The following is a 20,929-nucleotide window of genomic DNA, read 5'->3' as shown; positions in this document are numbered from 1 at the left end:
TGGTATTCTTTGCTTTCAAGTCAATAATATTTCTCATTCCATGAATTTCTGGCAACTCCCTGTCAATGTATTGCTGTCATCCTATTTGAATTTATCTTCAGCAAAATTTTACTTGCAAATGATATTCATCATATTGCTCAATAGTTTCCACCTTCTATTGGGTCAGCTGTCTTTGGAATGGGCATGAATATGAATCTCTTCCAGTCGGTTATCCAGGTAGCTATCTTCCAAGTTTCTTGGCATAGATGAGCAAGTGCTTCCAGTACTGCACTGATTTGTTGAAATATGTCCATTGGTATTCTGTCAATTCCTGGGACCGTATTTTTCATCAATGCCTTCAGCAAAACTTGGACTTTTTTCTTTAATACATCAGTTCTTGAAATGGTTGGACATAGAATCCTTCAATATTGCAATTTAAGGCCTGAAGTTTTTCCTCCAGTTCTTTCATCTTGAGAAATGCTGAATGTGTTTTTCCTTTTTGATTGTCTAACTCCAGGTCTTTGCATATTTCAATATAATAATTTATCTTCTTGAGCTGGCCTTTGAAAATTTCTACTCAGCTCATTTACTTCATCATTTCTCCCATTATTTTTAGCTATTCTATGTTAAAGAGCAAGTTTCAGAGTCTCTTTTGTCATCTACTTTTCTTTCTTTTGTTCCTATCTTTTTAATGATGGTAAATTCAGGCAAAAGCACACGATATAGCAATGAGAATCAATGAATGATTGCTACATGCTACATCGTGGATGTACCCCACAATTACAATGTGTAGTGAAGGCCAGTCACAAAAAAAGAACAAGAATCTTATTTGATTTAATTTATATAACGTTAAAAAACAAAACAAAACAGGTGGTAGTAGTCAGGTTATGATGACTTTTGCAGACATTATTGGAAAGGAACATGAAGAAAGGCTTCCAGGAAGCTGGTTATATTCTGCTTTTTTATGTGGGTCCTGGCTACACTAGTATACCCATTGTTGTGAAAATTCTTCAAGCAGTACACTACTATTTGTATCTTTTTTGTATGTATATTATAATGAAATGTTTGCATGAATAATATGAAACCATTACACAACATAATCTGGAAATCATTTGGGTAAGAATCACAGGATTTAACTGAGATATTTGTGAGTAACAAAATTTATTGCACTGATGTCTTTCCTTTACAAAAAGAAACTGCATACAGACAAATGGAAAATAGAGCTAGCTCTAAAGAGAACATGACAATAAAATAATGATTGAGAAGAGTAATGACAAACTTGAAAAGAAACATTTTTGGTTATTATATGTAGTTCAGAAAGGGTATATCAGAGTATTTTAAAATCCAACTTTACATTTAATAAAAATATGTGCAAATATTCCCAAATGTACATGATTTTTTAATTTGTTATTGAAATTTATATACACTGCTGTATTCTTATCCTATAGGTTAAAATATATAACAAAAGCCACCTCTAATTTCAAGTACAATCTCTACCGACCATACAGAATTAGAAGTATTCGTACTATTCACAAAATGCACAGAAGAGACAGTATTTCTACAGTGCTTGCGAAACAACTCAAACAGACTGTGGCCTTAATGGTCACAAGTGGACTCGTTTTTACAAAACTCTGGCCAAAGTAAAATGTAACTTTGGTATTTCCTGTAAGCAAACAAAAAAGTGAGCAGTGCATATTTCCTCTATTGAACAGAGGTATTCATCAGTTTTCTGCAAGACTATTACATTCACTCTTTGGAGACATGATTTGTTGTCATTCTAGGTAGGTATCACTATGAAAACAAGGCCATTATAATCCTGATTATGCTGTACCAAACATAGGGAGCATTGTGCTCAAAGTCAATTAAGCAGTAAATAACCCTATGAGCATGAAAAAATAACATCACAATCCTTTACAACTCACTCAAATTCTAGCCTTCAGTAGGGAAGTAATGAGCCAATCCAATATGATCACTGATCATATTCCTTGAGAAGTAAATACGCTATTTCTGATTGTATTACAGGAGAGTAAACATTCTGCTTTTGGATTGTCAAGCATTTTGTAAATTTCACACATTTATGCCAAAGGAGTGGAAATGATTGTGTAGATGGTCCAGAACTAGACTAGGCAGTGTTTTGCTCTATTATATACAAGGTCACTATGAGTCCAAATTGACTCAATGGTATTTAACAACAACATGCCAAAAGAACAAAATAATTCTCAGTCAAATCAAGTAAGATACTATCTCAACTGGGGACCTGTATATTTCTCTTTTTCTAGAAATGAAGTACAACTTCATTCACTCCAATATGAACTATATGGGAATAGCCCACAGGACCAAAGCCTATATATTATATCTAATACCTAGAATATTGTTGGCACTCAGAAAAAGATTAATTAAAAATAAAAGTTACAAAACTTTCTGATTTATAAAATATGTATTTCTAAAATTTACATATTTTCAACATGGATATTCCAAGCCCACTTTTCATTAAAACATTGAATAGAGTTCATTTAGAATGTTTCACTTTAAAAAATCATTTTAAACATATATTAAACAGTTGCCATTTTAAATAATTTTTTGAAGGGGGGAGAAAATTCAGTTAAAGATAATTTACTTTACATATTACATATTATACCAGCTATTCCTCAGAAACCCTATACAGGGTCCCTATGAGCCAGAACCCACACTATGGCACTTAACAACAACAATATTCCTACATATGGTTAAAGGACAGATGAGGCAGTCTGCTTTCATTGAGATTTATAGCCTTGGAAACCCTATGGGACCACCTCACTCTGTCCTATAGAGTCACTATGAGTCCAAATTGTTGGGTTTTATACCTGCATATTCCTTTATGCAATGATCATTTCTATAGACCAAAATTAATTAAAATGGCATTTTTAATCTGAGTATGTCATATCACTTAATTTTAATCCTTGATTATTATAATACATATATAAAAAAATAGTTTCTATGAGCCAAGATAGTCTCTTTTTGTCTTCACTTCTCTGAATCAATGTTTATAAAATATATCAGTCCAGTTCTGTTCCTTTTAAGTGAATCATTGACTCTGAATTCTAGTTATATATCTGAGTCAGGTTTTTATATTTTAAAAAGCTTAAATTTTCCAACAATGATTTTGAAAGCTTGACTCAAGTTCGGTGCTCTGGTGGCACTGTAGGATAAGTACTGCAAAAGAAAAGGCTTTCCACGCCCGTAAAGATTTACAGCCTCGGAAACCTTGTACAGGGTCGCTGTGAGTCAGAACCGATTCCACGGCACACCACCACCACCACCACTAACCACAAGGTCTGTAATTCAAACCCATTAGCCACTCCATAGGAAAAAGATGAGGCTTTCTACTCCCATAAAGATTTATAGTCTGGGAAGGTTGCCACGAGTCTGAATCCTCTGACAATAGGTATTTATTGGTATCTTTATCATTGTATTTCAATGACTTTACACTGGGATTGGGGCAGCCCATGGGCATCAAGGTTAACCAGAAACAAAGACTAAAGGATTAGCCTTCCCTGACTCATCTGCCCACAGTCTACTGTATTAGCATCTATTCCTGGGGCAAATTCAACTGATACTCTGATACCCACAGATCTGTCAGGGGGAATCAGTGGCATATTGTAACAGCAGATCCTGGACATTGCTACTTCACCTGATAATTTTCCTCAACCATTCTGCACAATTTATTTTACAAATAAATCCTAGAAACAATTTTAGTGCTATTCTTTCAAAGGCTAAGAAAAGAAGAAAAACATACACACACACAAAAAAGATTAACAATATCTAATGGAAAAAGAATGAGTGTTTCAAGTCCAGAGAAATAGTCAACAATGCATAAAATGTTTGCATAGAATGGTGTAGCCAAGGAAGCTTTGCTTTGGAGACTACTTGAGCCCTGTCTCTCAGGAAGCAAGTCGACGCATCGCCTGTGGGAGAAAGGGGGAAAGAAAGTGTTGATGTAACTGCATTCTCCTGAAGTCTACACATCTTTCTAACAAATATGTTTTTGTAACATCAGTGCCTTACATTTACTCATCTAGGTGTATCTCATTACAATAAAAGCAAAATGAAATGTAATTTTGTACCTTTTCATACTTTAATTGTAATGATTTAAAAGCAATCGTTGTGATTTATTGAGCACTTCCTATATATGAAATGCCGTTCTCATTACCTTATGTGCATACTTTTGTTTTCACAACTCTGTGAGGTATTATTATATCTATTTTACATAAAGCTCTAAAATGATGTCAGAGCAAGTCATTTGCCCCAGGCTTCATAGCCAGTAAGTAGCTGAATCATGACTCCCACCCAGGTCTGCTGATTCTAGAGCCCACTCTGGATTAGTGGTGTCACTGGCTGGAGGTGACAGAAAAATGACTGGCTAAAATTTTTGTGTGGTGTTCCAACAGAAATTTATTATTTGTAATAAATATATTCTTATTGTCACTTATAAAACAAAACCATTTTTTTGTAAGCCTGTAGGGAGTGTGTTGGCTCCATTCAACCAACACAGGACTGTGAACGGCAAGGTCCACGGTTTCAGTCTGCCAGCTGCTCCACAGGAGAAAGATGAGGCTTTCTGCTCCTGCAAAGATTTAAAGCCTCGGAAACCCTATGCAGGTTGGCTATGAGCCAGAACTGACTTGATGGTACTAAACAGCAGCAGCTCACATATGTCAATATACCTGCAAGGCTACAACTCAATTCTAACTAATGTTTTGAACCTCTAATGTGCATCCTAGTTCAGGTGTGGCACTGTAGATAAGCACTGGACTGTTAACCTCCAGGTCAGCAGTTCAAACCCACTAGTTGCTCCTCAGAAACACTATTCAGGGTCACTATGAGTCAGAACCTACTTGAACAATAGTAACCATGTGCTCCGGTGGGTTAAGCAGGGGCTGCTAAAGAAAAGTTCTGCAGTGTGAACCCAGCAGCGACTCCTTGGGAGAGAGCTCAGGCAGCCTGCTTCCATTAAGACTTGGAACCTTGGAAACCCACAAAATAGTTGTTCTCTGCCCCGTCAGGCCCATCAGTTGAAATTGACAGCAGCGTATCCTCATCAGCATGTTCCCTTCAGAGCTGTCATGATCACCCAGTTACTGTGACGCTCTGAATCATGAGGTTTCAGCGGCACACTGCAAGCATGCACTTTGTTTTGTTGTTGCAGATATTTTTTAGAGTCACTGATTTTGGCAAATTTTCGGGTGTTTAGCTACAATATTGTGGGCAAGCAGTGTTTGTAGAATCCTGACATGGCGCTGTAGGATAAGCACTGTACTGCTAACCAAAAAGTCAGCGGTTCAAACCCTCCAGCTACTCCTTGGAAACCCTATACAGGATTGCTATGAATTGGAGCCGACACAATAGTACTTCTATCAAAAACACTTTTGAGAATGAAGTAGTAATTGCAGAAAAAGGAGAACAAAACTTAAAGGCTTCCTCTCAATTATTAATGTTGCAACAAATCATGTAATTCAATGTAGAAAGATTTTACAAACAAATTTGAGTATTCAATTAATCTAAGAAATATCATATTTAAGTAATTTGCAACTGTGTTAATTAATGATTAAAAGTGATCGTCAGCATGACTAAGGCTTCTGCATGGTCTGGTTCCAGAGCAGGTCCATGTGGTGGGGGTGGGGGGAGCACACGCCCACCCTAGTAACATCTTGATCTGAATCATGCCACACTGTCTGCAGGAACCCTACTATCACAGTTCATAAAAATTGGGGGTCTTTTTTAGAATTTAAAATTCTAATTTTGATATTTGGGTTTTTACTCAGATTAAGTCAGTCCTGTGTCCACCTAGTCCTTAACTACAAAAGCTGGAAGGATGTCTCAGCTCACTAAGAATGACTTTCCTGGTTCACTTGCTAAGATGTATGTCTGACTTTCACTAGCAATTGGTTTCCGCCACACAAATCTTTCCTGTTTTCTAGAAGGGTTTCAAAGTTATTCTTTTCAACATTTTAATCAGAACCTGGAGAAAGGAAAGACATGCTTATCTGATTTGCTGATGACACCAATGGATAGCTGATATGCTTGATGACAGATTCAGAATTCAAAACTTTGTCAATAAACTGGAACCACAAGATGCAATCTGGCAGAAATGCATGCATATGCAGTCCTGCGTTAGGGTCAAAACTCAATCACATAGATACAAATGGGAAATTCAGTGGGACCACAGTTTATGTGAAAATGCTCAAGTTGATAGTGCTCCAAGATGCCAGCAGTTTGATATAGCTGGTGTGATGCTGTGGAACAAAGCACTGGACCGAAAGGTCAGTAGAACCACAAGGTCGGTGGTTCAAACTCACCAGTTGCTTCTTGGAAACCCTATACAGGGTTGCTATGAGTCAGAACTGACTCGATGGCACTTAACAACAACAACATCAAGTATAAAATCAAACACATTTTTAAGTTGCATAAAATAGGTGAGATCAAGTTTCCATAATCTCCATGCTGGCCTGACCACACTGGGAATGTCTCCTTGTTGGCCAGAAAACTTCTGACAAACTGCAAGCCAATGGGGAAGGATAGAGGAACTGGAGGAGTCTCACCTGGCGGACAGGCTGGTGGAGATTAAGGAAGCTACTCTGATGGGTTTAAAGAATTATTCCCTAGGAGAATTTATACTACCCAGCTACTTGAAAGTTGCTGAATTAAGTTTTGTACACATAATTAACATTTGGAGACTTCCAACAGTATAACAAGCCACCAGTTGCCGATGTCCGATGTCCGGATATGTTCATGCAGAAACTGAATAAACATCCATTAGGAATTGTGTGGAAGGGCTCCTTACAGGGGCTGGATGCTGGACTATCTGATCTCTAAGAAAACTTTCAACTTTGAAACACAGGGAATTTTTAGGACAGTGGAACTACTCTTTATGATACCGTAATGGTGGACACAAGGAGCCCTGGTTTACGCGTTAGTCCACTAACTCAAGGTCAACAGTTTGAATCTACCAGTGACTCCAAGACAGAAAGATGAAGCTTTCAGCTCCCATAAAAATGTATAGCCTCGTAAACGCTATACAGGGTCACTATGAGTCAGAACCAATTCAATGGTATGCAACCACCACCACAACCAATGGTGGACACATGACAGTATGTATTTATCAAAACCCATAGAACTAAGAACTATGTTCTTCATCTAATAATTGTTGTTGTTGCTAAGTGTCGTCGGGTCGGTTCTGACCCATAGCGACCCTATGTAGGGTTTCTGAGGACCACCTGGTAAGTTTGAACTGTCAACCTTGCATTTCAATCCGACTTTGCAGTCCAGTGCGTTAACCCACAGTGTCTTATAATAATATACCAATGTTGGTTCATCAATATTAACAAATGTAACACACTAATGTACGGTGTTAAGATAGGAGAAACTGGGGGTTCAGGGGAAGGAGATAATTCTCTGTACTTTATGCTCAATTTTTCTATAAACCTAAAACTGCCCTAATAAATTAAGTATATCTAAATATATATATTTAAAATTTTATGATCTTCCTTTGTTGGCCTGATTTTACTCATTAGTGATGTCATATATTTTATTTAGCTACTAATTTAAGTTTCAGTCAAGTTTCTTCCATACAGCAGGAAATCTGAAGGCTTTTTCCTGTGAATGACTCCAGACAGGAGTCATTCTTATGCCTAGGTTTAAGTGTTCAGATGCCAATTTTGCTTGAGTACCTCATGCACCTCTCATACTCAAACTGCTACTGTTAGAAATATAATATATTTTAAAGTGGGTTTGGATTACTTCCTCCAGGTGGTCCTAGCAGGAACTTTCTGGGCACACACCTTAATAGTCGCCTGGTTATGATGCTTTGCCCGGAGAGACGCAGAAGCATTCTATAAGCTTTCCCATTTGCAGTAGACCCCTCCCAGTTTTCCTTAGGCCTGATATGCATATGTAATAATTGCTGCCTATGTGGCATACATATTGATGAATTGCTGTCAGTCAGTTGTGGTTTGGGGAAGAGATTACTTTGTTCTCTGTGCCCTGTAAATGGCTATCACGTGGAGCTCGAACTTTGGAAATTTATTATGGTACCACGATTTCTCACACCTGGATGATCTATGTTTGTCTATGTCCTTTTTGAACTCCTTTTTAGGACTTAATGAAGAGTCTCTGTAATGTTTGTCTATTTGAAGTTGGGGCCTTTTTTCTTCCCTACATTTTCTAGGAATAGTCTGATTCCAGAATAACACCAGAAGTGCTTAGAAAGAGTCTCCATTGGAAGGAGTGTCTTTCTTAGCTATTATCAGTCAGATAAAGGATGGCCATGGTCTTGTGCCTCACTCCTAAACCACATGAAAACAATCAAATCAGGACCAGTTGCTGAGAGTTCCTATATGCTAGGGGGGAAAAGTCCAGGTACTTACTGTCTTCAAGGGAGACTTTGTTTACTACTTTTCCTGTTTACAAAACCATTCTTAGGGTAAATTTTTTTACATTATTTTCGAGGAACAGTTCTGAATCAGATATATTTACTCTTTAGATTATAGTATTTAGTCAAAATTTAACCCAAAGTTATTTTCTTAAAAAGTTATGATCATACCTCATCCTGGACATCAAGTTCTTCTTCAATCAGCTCTGCCTCCATTAATTCCAGAGGATCTTTACAGTCTTGGATGAGGGAGATCTTGACAAAGAGAACACAGAGAGTATTTACTGGAAACACAGTAACATCAGCCACCTGATCCTCCAAGGAGCTCTGGTAGTGTAGTGGCTATGAGTCAGGCTGCTAACCTCAAGGTCAGCAGTTCAAAACAACCAGCCATTCTGTGGAATAAAAGATGAGGTTTTCTGATCCAGTGAAGATTTACAGCCTCGGAAACCCTATGTGGGCTCACTATGAATCGGAACTGACTCCACAGCACACCACCAGCACCATCTGATCCTCTACTCTCATACCTGATAATACATTCTCAATTACTGGATATTTTCTTAGTAATTTTCATTTAGAACCAACATATATGGTTATAAATTTTCATTTATAACCACCACTATGGCATAGCAGTCAACAGTGCTTCTCCTTCAATGGTTAAGCGAAGAGCACTTAGTGCAGCATGAGACATGCAATGAGCACAGTGACCAACGACAACACAGTCCCCCAAGCTGAATTTGATGAATTTTATTTTTCTGAAGATGAAGCCAATGCCTATGGAACAAGTGTGTTGTGGAAGAAATTTCTGCTTTTTTATGGGTAGTTAATATTCCACACCAACCACTAAAGTCAGTGATGATGAAATTGAAAAATTGTACCAACTTCTTCAGTCTGAAATTGATCAAGTATGCAATCAAGATGCATTGATCATTACTGGCGATTGGAATGCGAAGGTTGGAAACAAGAAGGAAGGAGCCTTAGTTGGTAACTATGGCCTTGGTAGAAACTATTCTGGAGATCACATGATAGAATTTTGCAAGACCAATGACTTCTTCATTGCAAATACCTTTTTTAAACAATATAAAGGATGATTGTACACATGGACTTCACTAGTGTTTCTCCGAAGCATTAAGCAGATCAATCTCTTTACTAAAAATAGCTGGACAGAAGAGTGTACTATTGTTTTATAAATTAGTTTTACTTCAAACATTAACTTCTAATCTATAATTCATCTAGGGTTGTTTTGGTGTTTGTTTTTTTTAAAGAAAAGGGAAGCAATTTAAAATATAATGTACTTTGTCACTGGAGTTACTATTTTTATTATTGTTTTTGCTACCCCAATTCACTAAAGAGCTCTGGTAGCATAGTGGTTAGTAGTTGGGCTGCTAACCTCAAGATCAGCAGTTCGAGACTATGAGGCTGTCTGTTCCCATAAAGATTTACAGCCTCAGAAACCCTATATAGAGTTACTGTCAGAACTGACTTCACAAATGTTGTTGTTGTTAAGTGTCCTTGAGTTGATTCTTACCCATAGCAACTCTGTATAGGGTTTCCGAGGAGCAGCTGGTGAGTTTGAACCACCAATCTTGTGGTTCAAATGACCTTGCAGTCTAATGCTTATCCTATAGTGCTATACCAGGACTCCTTTTATGACCTAATAGCTCCCATTTAAAGACATTTATAATTTTACAAATTATATCCAAATTACATAAGTCCCAAGATTCTGAAAAACGAGTATAGCAAATACCCATTTTTATTAGTAAATTATATATTGTAAAACTATTATGTACTATGTACTAATAGGCTTTTTCCTATAAACTATCTTATTTAGTCCTCACATCTACACAAGAGAAATCGTTTCACTCCTATTTTACTGATAAGAAAATTGAAGCTCTGAGGAATTAAGCAAAATTCCTAAAATCTCACAGCTAGGCTAGGATTTATACCTATATTTGTGCAAATTTTACCATTCACAGAAATCATGATAGTTTATGAAAGACAGAGATGTAAAAAGGTTAAATGTTTACCGTCTCCAAAATGGAATCCTGAGCTTCTCGGGATTTAACCTGGTTCAGCAGATAGAGTACAGCATCGTGGACAGTCAAAAAGAAAATGTCCTTTCTAATGCTCTCATCAAAAAACCCACATTGTTCCAGCTTTTGTATTACATGGTCTTCAAAGGAAAGAGGAAACATAATGCTCAGTTAGTATCTAGGAAAAGATATTTTTCTACTATCAACCAATGTTGTTAAGTGTTTTGTTTTTGTTTGCTTTGAACAAGTGTTTTGTTATTGTTGTTTGGGTGAAAGTTTACAAAGCAATATATACAACTTTTGTTTCGGGATATTAGCTGCGATCCCTTTAATGTATCAAAACTCTTCCCATTCTGCCCTGGGTTCTGTTTCCATTCACCCACCTTTCATGCTCCTTTCTGCTTTCTGCATAGTGTTTGGGGGCATGTGCTGCCCTTTCGGTTGGCTGTTCTGAGTAGCACACTCCTCACAGGTTTTATTGTTCATTTGTGAGTCTGTCTAATGTCTGGCTGAAAGGTGACCTCTAGGAGTACATTCAATTCTAGGCTTGAAGGGTGTCTACGGGCCACAGTTTTAAGGATTTTACCAATCTCTATTAGACTAATGAATCTGTTCTTTTTTACGGTTTTGAATTTTGTTCTATATTTTTCTGCTACACTGTCCTGGACCTTCTATTGTTAATCATTTCAGAGCAGTCAGTAGTGGCAGCTAGTGATGGTGGTCGGGCACCATCTAGTTCTTCTGGTCTCAGGCTAGTAGAGGATATGGTTTGTTTTATCCATTAGCCCTCTGGGCTGATTGTTTCCTTGAGTCTTTGAGTTTCCTCACTCTTCTTTGCTCCAGATAGGAAGAGACCAACAGTTGTATCTTTGATGGCCACCACAAGCTTTTAAGGCCACCACAAGCTTTTAATACCCCAGTCACTGTTTACCAAAGTAGGATGTAGAACATTGTCTGCATGTTCTATTGGACCTACTATGGTCCTAAGCCCTCAAGCCCAGTGACTCAGTCTCTCAAGGTATTTGGTCATAGATGAGAAATTTAAATAATGTCGCTGCCTGTAGACTCTACTGTTGTTGCTGTTCAGTGCCATCAAGTTGGTTCTGACTCATAGCAACTCTATATAGGGTTTCTGAGGAGCAGCTGGTGAGTTTGAACCATCCACCTTAAGGTTCTATCCTACAGCACCACACCAGGATCAGACTCTGCTATATGCCTGGATAAATTTGTACCACTTAACAAATATGTATGTAGAAAGATGCTCTGCCAAACCCATATATGTTCATGGGTATGCTCCTAAACATCATCCTATGCCTATTCAGCTTACATATCTTCCTATGTAAATTATTATCTGTTATTGCAGGACTGTGTAAGCAATTATACTTTTATTGCTTTTTAGTCCTGCGTACCTCCCAGTGTCTTCCTTTGACCTGGTCATGTTGTGCTGACCTTGTTCTTACTGTGTATTTCCTTTCCCTTCACCCAAGTTGATACATGTCTACTATCTAGTTAGTGATTTTCTCTCTCTCCCTCTCCCACCCCTGGTAACCATCAAAGAAAGTTTCTTTCTGTGCATAAACCTTTCTTGACTTTTTATAGAAGTGGTCTCATACAATATTTGTCCTTTCGTGATTGACGCATTCTGCTCAGCATAATGCCTTCCTGATTCACCCATGTTGGGAGATGTTTTGTGGATTCATTATTGTTCTTTAACATTTCATTCATTCACTGGTAGGCACGCAAGTTGCTCAATACTGAATTTTTATAGTTTCCTTGTATTTTTTTTTTTTTTTTTTAATTTCTGAAGTGTGACCCTGCTCTAAACTGACAGGGTTTCTTTTCCAGAACCACACAGAATAGTTGTACCATAACTAGCAGGAGTGGATGGTCTTGGTATTCAACTAAGTTACCTCTGCCATTTTCCACCTACTGTGAGCCTGGTTGCTAATGACTCACAACTGTGTCCTTTCTGGAGTATTTTCCTCAGGCAATGGGAGCTGCCTGAAGACTGTTGTTGTTGTTAAGTGCTGTCGAGTCGACCCAGAACGACCCTGTGCAGGGTTTCCAAGGATAGCTGGTGGGTTTGAACCGCTGACCTTGTGGTTTGCAGTCCAGTGCTGATCCTACAGCGTCGATGATTCCCCTACATATGGGTGGTCTGTTAGTCAATGACTAACAGCAGGGTACAAAGCCCTCACGAAGAACTCTCTGGAGATCTTTCTGTTGTGAAACCAGTGTGAGGCTAGGCTTCTGAAACCATGGGTTTCCCCAGCATCTTCCCCTACCCAATCTTGCTCTTCTCCATCCCTTCCATTTTTCTCCAGAGAGCACTCTCTCCATACATCACATGTACAAGAATCTCCCCTCTCAGCCTCCGCTTCTGCACACTGGTATTCGCCTGCACACATACAGCCATATAGACCCACATCCACTTGTTCTATGGACCTACGTCATCTCCAGCTCTGCTCTCCTCATGAGAAGATTTCCCCATTGATCCCACACAACTCTCAGAACAAAGGTTTTCATGTATTACCAGCTCTAAAACACAATTTGGAAGTAAGATCTTCTTAGGTTAAAAAAGGTTCTCAGATATCATGTGCTCACTTTCCAAGGAAGAAAAAGGGGCTAGGGGCAGGCTTTCGATACATGTATGCATATGCCTTTACCTTGAAGTGACGAGAAGTACACAGTCACATCAATTCTTCGGAATTCTTTGACAATCTTAAAAAAAAAGAAGGGTAAAGTATTTATAGCAATGAGAAATTTCCTTTGTCCATAATTTAGTACCATTCAATTGCTTGCTTGGGAAAAACTTCAATACTTTCCTGATTAAGTAGAACTTGAAGGATATCTCATTAATAGAGGAAAGTTCATTACTAGACAACTTATAGAGGTTTTCAACCTATAGGGAGGAGGTGACTGCTATCTCCAGAGGTGGCAACTACTATAGGACAAAGATGCTCAATAAATATTTGTAGGAAGAATGACAGGACATGTCCTAAGATGTGTCCCAACCCCACTGACTGGAGAAAACAGTATGAATTTATAGCTGGGTATGATTTTGTATTCTAGTTTTGCAAGATGTTACCATTAGGGGAAACTGGGATAAAGGGCATGCGGGACTTCATTATTTCAACTATAACTATTTTTAAATAAAAAGTTTAATTAAAACAAATTAAGACCCAAGAGCTATTGGCAATAATAAAATCAAAATGGAAACTTGTAAAGGGAAAACCAGGCTACTGTTAAGTATAAAGCTTGATGTTTTCTTTAGTTCTATAACGGTTATTCTAGCATTTGATAGCAATTACCTGCAAACTGTAGGAAATACTCTGGCATTAAATATATCAAGACTTTCCCCAAAAGTAATGTGCTAAACCATTTAGCCAATACTATCTACAATGGGTCTGAGTCAATGTCTAGAGGAAATGCACAAGGGAAAACAAGAGTGTGTTCTCAGATGAGCTCATACAAGGAAGCCTCAAAAAAAAAAAAAGTAGAAAAATGGAATGAAAAGATAATGGAATTTTTCCATGAACTTTTTGGAGACCGTCACAGCCAGTTCTATTCTTCTACCCATTCACCAAATACAATCTCTCCTTGCCTCATAATCCACACCCAAACAGCAGACAAGAGTCCCCCTTTTAAGTTAAGCACCAGTTAGGGGTCAGTTTCGTATGTTACATGTGACTGTTGGTGCCTTAGACCTGCAGACCTTTTTGCCTTACTTTTCTTGATATTAACTGAATCTTAGGAGCAACTATACCTTAGAAGCAAATGGTTAACACACTCAGCTGCTAACCAAAGGTTGGAGGTTCAAATCCACCCAGAGGTGTCTCAGAAGAAAGTCTTGGTGGTCTCCTTATGAAAATCTGCCACTGAAAACCTTATGAAAGACAATTCTACTCTGACATACATGGGGTTGTCTTGTTTCACAATCGACTGTTTTTTTTAAGCTGAATCTGGGCCTAAACTTGCCACTTCTGGTGACACATTATTTATTCAGCTTGAAACACTTAATAAATATTTGTTGAGGGATGATGATAAGCCCAATATTTTCCTTAGCTCTTTAGATCTATCAGTTTATTTAATCTTCATAACAATCCTGTGAAGTAGATACCATCATTATCCCCAATTTTCAGATGAAGACAGTAGGGTACAAACAGGCTAAACAACATGCCCGCAGTCACTCTACTAGTAAGTGGCAGAACCAGGATTAAAAGCCAAGTAGTATGGCTCCAGAGTCCACGCTCTGAAACAGCACACTCTGTGTTCGGCAAAAGCATTCAGTGCAGAGCCCAGGCATTCACCTGTTTGCATATCACTGTATCATTTTACTATCGTCAAAGCTCTAAACCTATCATTTAAAAAGCCAGAGCCTTACCATTCTCAATGATCTCACACCAACAATATCCACAAAAGACACAGCCCCACAATCAAGCACAAGGCTGTGGATCGGCACTTTTGGAACATTCACTTTGACCGGAAGATCAGAATTCCAATCCACTTGAATCTCTATTTCCTTGGTTGGGATATCAAGTTCTTCTGGATCTTCAATATCTTCATCAGGCTCAAAAGCATTGTTCGATGTGCCAGCATCACTCACGATACCATTCTAAACAAGGAAAACACTGCCAACTCAGTTACCAATAATATTTGGTATGTCTTTCAACAATTCATTTCAAATGACTCAAAAGTCCTACACACAATTCTTTGATAAGCAAAACATCAAGGGATCAACTCTCAAGGATTGAGTCTTATTTCAGTTCAAACTTTGATGTTCTCTAGGAAGAAAAATGAAAGAAGAAAGAAGAGAGGAGCCAGAATTTCTGGAGATTGTGGCAGATTATATTTAAATTAAATTTCATGAAGATTGTGGAACTTTGCCATAATGTATCAGCCAGTGAGTCTGAGTAAAGGGAATAGGTCTAATGAACTTACTGCATTCTAGTGTGAGTAATTTTCTGGCTTGGAGTTAGTACTTCATTCCTTTCATAAAAATTCAATTTAAAATTGACACAATGTCTCAAAAGGGTAGAGAGGAAGCTTAAGGGTCTTTGACTTTATATGACTGTTGTTGTTGTTAAGTGCCATTGAGTTGGTTCCAACCCAGAGCGACCCTGTATAGGGTTTCCAAGGATCAGCTGGTGAGCTTGAACCATCAACCTTGCAGTTCAAACAGCTTTGAAGTCTGGTGCATTAACCCACAGTGCCACACCAGGACTCCCTCCTTATGTGATTGAGGGAGGAGTAATTTGGAAAAGGACGGTGAGAAATGTTGCACAGTTTAAAGAATGTACTCGGTGTTGATGAGTTGCTAACTGTAGAAATTGAATTGGTGTAAGTTCTACTCTATATTTTCAACAATCAAAAAATAAAATAAATTATTATTATTAATGCCTTGGTCTGTTCCCCTCATAGGGCAATTCCTAATCACAAGAATACAAAGTCATTTGAACATCAGCTTCAGAAGCAATGTAAGCTAGTCCAGGAAGGGACACAAGAATTCTGGCACTTAAATTCCACCACCACCTAACCACCCCCCAGCTCATGGGAGAGGCATCGAACCACCCAGGAGGTCTAGGAGTTTTTTGGATAAACTGATTTGACTGCACTTAACAACTACAGCAATCCTCAAGGTACCATACATTCTTTCGTTTTCCCTTTCTTCTTTCTTTTTAAAATTTTTATTGTAAAATAAGTGAAGTTTACAGAGCAGATCATCAGCTTCACATCCAACAATCATACACTTCATTTCATCTCCATTGCAATCCCCTTAACGTAACATCACTTCTTCTTGCCCACTGTTGCTTGTTTCCATGCTTCCTTTTCTCAATATCATACATTCTTAAGATACCTGGCCAGGTGTGTGTCCTGGACCTACATTCTAGGGTGTTGCCACTTTAAAAAAATAACTTTTTGTCATGAATTGGGTGAAGGTTGCAGAGCAGATCATCAATTTTACATTCAATAATTCTTGCACATTTTGTTTCATCTCTTTGATTGCTATCCTCCCAATGTAACATCACGGATTCCATCTCCTCCCTGTGTTTTCTTTTTCCATTCCTCCTTTTCTAACCCTTCAGAACTCTGTTCTTGAGTAAATGCTGCCCTCTTGATCTCAAATGACTGATTATTCTAAGAAGTGGGTATCTCCCAGAGTTATTGTTCACCTTATATAGACCTGACTGCTGTTTGGCTGAAGACTGAGCTATGGGAGTGAGTTCAGTTTCAGCCGTGAAGGGTTACTAAGTAGGTTACTAAGAGTTAGTCAGGGGGTCCTACCAGTCCCTATCAGATCAGTAATCCTGGTCCTTTTTATTTTAAAATAAGTTAAGAAATTTAAAGTAATGCAGATATTGTTTGAAAAAAAAAAATCATACTGTGTTTCCAGAGAACTATGTTGATTTCACTTTATTTCCTCTTATTCCCTCTTGCCATGCTATTCTGCAATATACATAGGTCATCTGCTCATGCACATCTGGGTATTAAAGAGGGTAGATTTCATTTTAGACCATCTAATTTTTTTCATTAGAGAAAGGAAAAATTGAAGGAGGAAAAGGAAAATGTTGTCTCACCTTTGTTGCTCTTAACTGCCCTTTTTTGATGAGTTTTTGTATTTTCCTCAATGCTTTGAGCCTCTTATTGTACACTCGGACAGCATCAAATCCAACCTTTGGAAATAAATGTCAGGTTACTTAAAATGTCTGGTTCCTAATATTGGTTAAAGGCAATTCTTTTCTAGAAAGGATCATTTCTCCACAGGTATTCATATTTCTTGAGATACTCTACAAAATAAGGAATTCTGAGGTCTGATGGAGTGGATCCCTTTCCACCACCAGGACAACCTACCCCAACCCATTCCCAGGGATTCACGGACTAACTACATAGCATTCTTAAGGATCTAGGACAGTGAAAAACAAAATACCAACAATAACCTCTTTTGCTTTAAGGTTGAGTTTTCCACATTTTTTTGACCTCACTGAGCCCTTTGTTATTGCAAAACCTATGAACATTCCTCTTAAACCAGTTTGCCCTGGAACTCAGCTTAGGAAAATACTGAGCTAGAGGTAAACTCCAAGTTTGAAGCTGGGAGTGACAGTCAAGCTCAGTCTGTCCTGCTTATAGATTCTAGTACATTTTTGTTGTTTACTTCAACTGGGTAACTCTCTCCTATGTACATGTTATCTCCTCCTCTTTTCAGCTCAAACAGTACTCCAACAACTGAGACAATCTCTTTCTATCTACCCATCTGGCGTTCAAAGACGGTTCAGCTCAGCTCTTAAAACCTATATTACTAGTGGGTGTAGAGTTGCCACGTGTGTCAGAGTATAACCTACTCTATGGGGTTTTCAATGACTGATTATTCAAAATTAGATCACCAGGCATTTCTTCTGAGGTACTGCTGGGGGAACTCAAACCACCAACCTTCTGGTTAGGAGCCAAGTCCAGTTACCATTTGTTCCACCCTGGGACTTCTAACATCTATACTAATCCACTGTCATCGAGCTGAAATCTGCTCATAGCTACCCTGTGTAAGGTTTCCAAGACAGAAAATGTTGTCTGCCTAGCCTCATCCTTCTCCCAAGGAGTGGGTGGTAGGTTTGAAACCACTGACCTTGTGATCATCAGTCAAATGCCTAACTCAGAGTGCCACCAGGACTCCTTAACATCTTTACTACTGTCCTATAAATGAGCCAAAAGTGGCCTCTGTGTATAGGCTACAGATTATTCCTTCATTGCAAACTGAGAACTGTTAGCCCAAAAAGTCAAATTTGTAAACAACCAATTAAAAAAAAAAAAAAAGCCCAAATAAACATATTTGTAGCCACTCAGAGCCCAACTACTTTGTGTTGTTGTTGTTGAGTGCCACTGAGTCAACTCCAGCTCATAGGGACCCTGCATAGGGTTTCCGAGAAGTAACTGGTGAGCTTGAACCTCTGACCTTGTAGTCCAAATTGACCTTGTGATCCAGTGCTTACCCTACAGTACCATTAAATTGGTTCTAATTCATAGCAACCCCATGTACAACAGAACAAAACACTGCCTAGACCTTCACCATCCTCACAGCCCTTCCTAGGTTTGAGCCCACTGTTGTAGTCAGTGTGTCCATCCATCTCCTTAAGGGTCTTCCTTTTTGCTGACCATCGAGTTTAGCAAGAATGATGTCCTTTTCCAGGGACTTATCTGTACCGATGACATGTTCAAAATATGAGAGATGAAGTCTCATTCTTGCTTCTAAGAAGCACTATAGCCGCACTTCTTCAAACACAGATTTATTATTTGCACATTCCATGCTATATTTAATATTTTTGCCAATACCATAATTCAAAGGCATCAGTTCTTCTTCAGTCTTCTTTATTAATTTTCCAGATTTCACATTTACATTTCATTGTAAATGAGGTGACTGAAAATATTTTGGCTTGAGTCAGGTACACCTTAGTCCTCAAAGTGACTTCTTTGCTTTTAACACTTTTGAGAGGTCTTTTGCAACAGATTCAGCTAATACAATATGTCATTTGATTTCTTGACTATTGCTTCCATGAGCAGACACAAGCAAAATGAAGTTTTGGGCAACTTCAATCCTTTCTCTGTTTATTGGTCCAGTTGTGAGGACTTTTGTTCTATTAACAGGAAAATGCAATCTATACTGAAGGCTGTAGTCTTTGATTTTCACAAATACTTCAAGTCCTCTTCAATTCCAGCAGGCAAAGTTGTGCCATCTGCATATCACAAATTGACAATGAGCCTTCCTCTAATCCTGATGCCACATTCTTCTTCATATTGTCCAGCTTCTCAGATGATTTACTCAGCATACAGTTGAATAAGTATGGTGAAAGGTTACAATCCTGATGCATGCCTTTCCTTATTTGAAACCATTCAGTGTCCCTTTGTTCTGTTCAAACAAGTGCCTCTTGGTCTATGCACAGGTTTCACATGAGCATAATTAAGTGTTGTGGAATTCCCATTCTTCACAGTTTTATCCATAGTCTGCTATCATCTACACAGTTGAATGCCTTTGCATAGCCAATAAAATACAAGTAAACATCTTTCTGGTATCTGTTGCTTTCAGCCAAGATCCATCTGATCTCCACAATGATATCCCCTTGTTTCATGTCCACTTCTGAATCTGGCTTAAATTACAGGTAGTTCTCTGTCAGTGTACTGCTTCAATGATTTTTTAATTATCTTCAGCAGCATTTTGCTTGCATGTGATATTAATGAAATTAATTTTGTAATTTATGCATTTTATTGGATCACCTTTCTTTGCAACAGATACAAATATAAATCTCTTTCCATCGGTTGGCCAGGTAGCTGTTTCCCACATTCCTTGGCATAGATGAGTAAGCACTTCCAGAATTTCATTAGTTTGCTGAAATATCTCAATTGGTATGCCATCAATTCCTGAAGCTGTGTTGTTCGCCAATGCCTTTAGCACAGTTTGGACTTCTTCCTTCAGTACCATGGGTTCTTGATCCTGTTACCTTCTGAAATGGTTAGACCAATTATTTTGGGTACAGTGACTGTGTATTTCTTCCATCTTCTTTTCATGCTTCCTGAATCATTAAATATTTTGCCCATAGAATTCTCCAATATTGCAACTTGAGGCTTGATTTTTTTTTTTTTTTTCCTTCTTTCAGCTTGAAAAATGCTGAGTGTTTTCTTCTCTCTTGGTTTTCTAACTCCAGGTCTCTGCACATTTCATTATAGTACTTTACTTTGTTTTCTTGAGCTGCCCTTTGAAATCTTCTATTCAGCCCTTTCACTTAATCATTTCGTCCTTTTGCTTTAGTTATTCTAGGTTCAAGAGCAAGTTTCACAGTCTCTTCTATGTTTATTTTGGTTCTTTCTTTCCTATCTTCTTAGTGACCTTTTGACTTCTCAATGCATGATGTCCTTGATGCCATCCCACAACTTTTCTGGTCTTTGTTCATTAGTGCTCAACACAACTACTGTTTTCTTGAGACAGTTTCTAACTTCAGGTGGGATACACTCAAGGTGATAATTTGGCTATCATAGACTTGTTTTCATTTTCTTCAGCTTCAACTTGAATTTGCATATGAGCAACTGATAATCTGTTCTGTAGTTATCCCTGGACTTATTCTGACTAATGATACTGAGTTTCTCCATTATTTCGCCTCACTGATGTAGTTGATTTGATTACTGTATATTCCATCTGGTGAAGGCTGTGTGTATAGTAGCCCTTTATGTTGCTAAAAAACAGTATTTGCAATGAATAAATTGTTGGTCTTATAAAATTCTATCATGGGATCTCCTGCATTGTTTCTATCACCAAGGCCATATTTTTTAAACTACTAATCCTACTACTAATACAACCTTGCTTGCTGAAAGCGAAGAGGACTTGAAACATTTACTTATGAAGATCAAAGAGCACAGCCTTCAGTATGGATTGCATCTCTATGTCAAGAAAACAAAAATCCTCACCACTGGACCAATAAACAACATTCTTATCAATGGAGAAAAGATTGAAGTTGTCAAGGACTCCATT

General features: G+C 38.1%; 1 protein-coding gene across 1 annotated transcript in view; it reads right to left on the bottom strand.

Annotated features, from left to right (window-relative positions):
• Positions 1 to 3,899: 3,899 nt before the first annotated feature.
• Positions 3,900 to 20,929, bottom strand: part of SLC26A4 (solute carrier family 26 (anion exchanger), member 4) — a 67,938-nt gene continuing 50,908 nt past the window's right edge. The window contains exons 15-20 of the mRNA XM_006859352.1: positions 16,998 to 17,093; positions 14,804 to 15,034; positions 13,086 to 13,140; positions 10,414 to 10,559; positions 8,558 to 8,641; positions 3,900 to 3,923 (exon numbers count right to left, since the gene is read on the bottom strand). Coding sequence (XP_006859414.1) covers positions 3,900 to 3,923; positions 8,558 to 8,641; positions 10,414 to 10,559; positions 13,086 to 13,140; positions 14,804 to 15,034; positions 16,998 to 17,093 — 636 coding nt within the window. The remainder of the gene's footprint in view (positions 3,924 to 8,557; positions 8,642 to 10,413; positions 10,560 to 13,085; positions 13,141 to 14,803; positions 15,035 to 16,997; positions 17,094 to 20,929) is intronic.

This window comes from Chrysochloris asiatica, unplaced genomic scaffold (assembly GCF_000296735.1).
Source record: "Chrysochloris asiatica unplaced genomic scaffold, ChrAsi1.0 scaffold00032, whole genome shotgun sequence".
In the NCBI taxonomy this organism is placed as follows: Eukaryota; Metazoa; Chordata; class Mammalia; order Afrosoricida; family Chrysochloridae; genus Chrysochloris; species Chrysochloris asiatica.
Note: the sequence above shows the minus strand (reverse complement) of the source record. Positions and strands in the feature narration are given on the sequence as shown.